Source organism: Jaculus jaculus, chromosome 14, assembly GCF_020740685.1.
Source record: "Jaculus jaculus isolate mJacJac1 chromosome 14, mJacJac1.mat.Y.cur, whole genome shotgun sequence".
In the NCBI taxonomy this organism is placed as follows: domain Eukaryota; kingdom Metazoa; phylum Chordata; class Mammalia; order Rodentia; family Dipodidae; genus Jaculus; species Jaculus jaculus.
This window is the reverse complement of record NC_059115.1, coordinates 82,191,007-82,195,189: the sequence shown is the minus strand read 5'-3', so window position 1 is coordinate 82,195,189 and position 4,183 is coordinate 82,191,007. Positions and strand designations below refer to the sequence as shown.

General features: G+C 47.5%; 1 protein-coding gene across 1 annotated transcript; it reads left to right on the top strand.

Annotated features, from left to right (window-relative positions):
- The first annotated feature begins 762 nt into the window (after nucleotides 1-762).
- Spz1 (spermatogenic leucine zipper 1) lies at nucleotides 763-1,985 on the top strand. The gene has a single exon (XM_012952450.2). The coding sequence runs from the start codon at nucleotides 763-765 to the stop codon at nucleotides 1,876-1,878; it is 1,116 nt and encodes a 371-aa protein (XP_012807904.1). The 3' UTR covers nucleotides 1,879-1,985.
- Nucleotides 1,986-4,183: the final 2,198 nt, after the last annotated feature.

Sequence of the window (4,183 nt, the reverse complement as noted above, 5' to 3'; positions counted from 1 at the left end):
CAAGTGCCTTACCCACTAAGCCATCTCTCCAGCCCCCCCCCCCCAACTTTCTTTTATAGCAGTATCTATCCTAGACCAAGAGTAGCAAGACCTCCCTGGTTTAGAAGAATGGTGATGTCACCTGGTAAGACTCCTCTCTGCCACACTTTGAGGTGGGACGCACACGCACACACACACACACACACACACACACACACACACACACACAACCACCCACCCCCATACCCACATACACACACCCCTACATACACCCCCACATACACACACACGCACACAACCACCCACACCCACATACACACCCCCACATACACACACACACACACACACACTCACACTGAAACGCCCTTGGAGAGAGATGGCTCTGAGCCAAGAGAAAAACGAAGGGAAGGATTGCTGTGGAGATCTTTCTGGAAGGAGGAGTAGGGTTGATTTGGGTGTGAGCCGTGGGGTAGAAGTTTAAGAGGCTTCCATTGTGACACAAGGAGGAAGAAGCTGGGGAGAGGCCGTGGGGGGGTGACAGCATAAAGACCTGGTTGCTAGGATCTCAGGATAAACAGCAGAAGCCTGTGGAGAGGGAGAGGGAGCTGCGCTCCTGGTCCCCTTTCCCTCCCCTCCCCCTGCTGCCCGAAATGTCACCTTCCACCTAAACATCATCTCCCAGGTTTCAGTCCATCATTCTGACTCCACCTTCTCCAGCTGCTCGCAGGGGACTGTCGTCTGCCGTCCTGGAGTCACTAAGGTCTCCCGCTTTCCTGGGCCCCGATGGCTGGCTCTTCCAGCTCAGCTGCACTGCTCTCCCCGCCTGAAACCTCCAGCTGCACTGCTGGTTTACGACAAGAAGCAGTGAGACCGGGGCTTACCATCTCCCTGCTCGAAATTGGATCTCTTTCCTCTTACTTTTCAGACTCCCTCTTTTCAGTAACGCCCCATGACCACCTGGCCTCAGGACCACAGAGGACACAGACGTTGTGTAGCCTCTTAAAGGACATTAAAGATATTCTTAAATGTGTGGCAAGCTTTGAAGAGACGAGCACAGAAGCAAACGAAGCTTTGGAGGACAGCAGCGCTTCTGAACCTATGCCAGAACTTCAAGGACTTGACAAAGTGAATAAAACGCTACTGAAAAATCTATCTGTGAGTCTAGATCCAGACAAAGAACAGGACACAAAGGAGCAGATGATATTGAGGACTGAGAGCCCTAAGCATGTGGCACTGCGATCTGCAAGGTATGTGGGAAATTCATGTGACAGAAGAGCCTTCAGCGAAACTCAGCTGGCTGTGAAAAAAAGAAGACGCAAATCTTTTTATGTTCAAGAGGAGAACAGGAGGCTGAGGAACAACATGGAGCAGTTGCTACAGGAAGCGGAGCACTGGAGCCAGCAGCACACGGAGCTCAGCGAACTGATCAGGGCCTATCAGAAATCTCAGAAGGAAAGAAGCGAGTCTCTGGAGAACCGCCGGGTGGCCTCCTGCGACCGTGCGTGTGAGGAAGGGTCCTCTCCACGGGAGCTGGAGGAACAGGCCAGGAAGCTGAGCCAGGACACCCAGTCGCTGCGTCTGATCGCGGCTCTGCTGGAGAACGAATGCCAGATCTTACGGCAGCGAGTGGAGATCTTCAAGGAGTTCCGTCACCACCAAGAGAAGCCAACGCAAGTGAACTGCGAACAGGACAAGAAAAGTCAGAAGCCTGTGGAAGCAGACAAGGTGGGAACTAACAAGAACATGCGAGCGAGTGACAGCACGTGCCATAAGCGAGACAGGGTCTGCAGGCGCCCGGATGCTTGCCTCCGGAAGAAGGCACGGAATAACTGGCTCAATACTCGCATTGCAAGAAGAGCGCATATTGGGAGAAGGAGGACGCCCAGCAACGTAAGATAGAAAACGCCAAAGTAAATCCCTCTTCAGGTATCAGCGAGCATCTGGCCTATGCTAGATCTTTGGCTCAACCAAGAACGAGCTACACAAGAGAATCATCACATATTAGTCACTCCCTTAGACTTATGTAAGTGTGGTCTTTATGAACTTAGTAACACAATGGGTTTTTAACTTTTTGCCTTTGAAATTTCACTTGGCATTTGTGACTGTGATGTGTCATAGAGGTTTTACGACACTATACCCAGTTACAAGTTCAATTAAGCAAAGATCTGAATAAAGACCAGAAAATATTTTTTTGCTTGTTTTTCTTTCTTTAATCATTATCTGGAGGGGAAAGGTATACATTGCCATAATTGTGATTTTTGTTGCTGTCGATTGTCATTTGCTTATAGAGACAGGATCTCATGTAGCCCAGGCTGGCTTCAAACTCACTATGTAACCGAGGATGACTTTGTATTCCTGGTCTTCCTTTCTTATAGGAGAGGAAGACCGTCACCTTCATCTTCTGTATGGATGTCCAGAATGATTTTCTCAAAATCCCTCATGTACAGTATAGGCCCCATTACATACAGAGTGACATCTGGTTCTCATTGCAATTCCCTGGGAACAAGAACTGGGACAAGGGAACCCAGTACCAATGCGATTACATCACAATAATTTGCCTCTTATCTGGCCATCTTGCGCATGCATGCAGGATAAAGTTAAGATGGTTGAAACCCCCAAGCACAACCACACTTTCTCCAGCCCAGGTTCTTTCCTGACTGTAGCATAGGGTCAAATATTCACATGTAGAAAGTGCTGAAAATACTTCCAATCTCTACTCCACAAACCACTTCTTTCATATGTATGGAGTGTACATCACATGAAATAACCTAGGGGCTGGAGAGATGGTTTAGCAGTTATGCGCTTGCCTGTGAAGCCTAAGAACTCCGGTTCGAAGCTCTATTCCCCAGGTCCCAAGTAAGCCAGATGCACAAGGGGCACCTGTATCTGGAGTTTGGTTTCAGTGGCTGTAGGCCCTGGTGCACCCAGTCTCTCTTTCTCTCTCTCTCTTTTTGTCACAAAGAAAGGAAGAAAGAAAGGAAGGAAGGAAGGAAGGAAGGAAGGAAGGAAGGAAGGAAGGAAGGAAGGAAGGAAAGAAGGAAGGAAAGAAAGAAAGAGCAAATGTACCTAGCAGGCAACATTTTCCTAGTGCACCTATTAGTAAAAGAAGATTCTCATACTTGAGCAGCATTTAGGTGCTGAGAGTACCATACATTTCCTTCCACCTGTCTGTTTTTGAAATAGAAACAACCTATTTTAATTTCCAACTATCTTGATTAACAAAGTATTGTTCTCTTATTTACATACCAAGCCATATGTATGATTCATGTCAACAAGTGTAAAATTGCTGGTAAAAGATTTTCTTGCATATGTGTGTAGTATGCATGCACATATATGTGTGAGTGCACATGTGTGCATGTATGCATATGTTTGGAGACCCGAGGTTGACATCGAGCATCTTCCTCAACCTCTCTCTCCTTTATTAAGCAAGGCAGGGTCTCTACTTGAGCCCAGGGTGCTCTGATTCGGCTAGTCTAGTTAGCCAGCTCATCCCAGGATCTCACCTCTGCCTCTCAGGAGCTGGAATTACATATTACCAGCATGACATATGCATGGGTGCTTGAGATCTGAGCTCAGGTCCTCATGATTGCAGAGCAAATGCTCAATCCACTGAACCATCTTCCCAGCCAAAAGCTATTTTTTAAATTAAGGTTTAAGTACCACAGGTAAGTTCTGCTATTCTAGACCCTTTAGACTTAGCACTGGCTTTATGCCAGGCATGGTGGTGCATGCCTTTATTTTTTATTTATTTATTTGACAGAAAAAGAGGCAGAGAGAGAGAGAGAGAGAATGGGCACACCAGGGTCTCTAGCCACTGCAAATGCACTCCAGATGCATGTGCCCCCTTGTGCATCTGGCTTATGTGGGTCCTGTGGAATCTAACCTGGGTCCTTTGGCTTTGCAGGCAAACGCCTTAACCTCTAAGCCATCCCTCCAGCCTGCAAGTACCTTTAAATGCTGAACCATCAACCCCAGTTGAAACATTCTACTGGGAAAAATGACTACTAGGAAGAAGAAGCAGCCTCTGCCTCCCCTCAAGTCTGTAAGCCAAAATAACCCCTTTTTTCCCCCACAAGCTGCTCTTGGTCAGGTGATTTCTACCAGCAATACAAACCTAACTGCAACAGAAACTTTAGACATCACTCATGGACACTGAAATAAAAGTCAAGGTTGACATCACTACGAACCTCAGGCCCAGGGAGAT

Bases quoted from the DNA above. Each gene is read 5' to 3' on its own strand.
- Spz1 (XM_012952450.2), top strand. From the start codon at position 763: ATGGCTGGCTCTTCCAGCTCAGCTGCACTGCTCTCCCCGCCTGAAACC.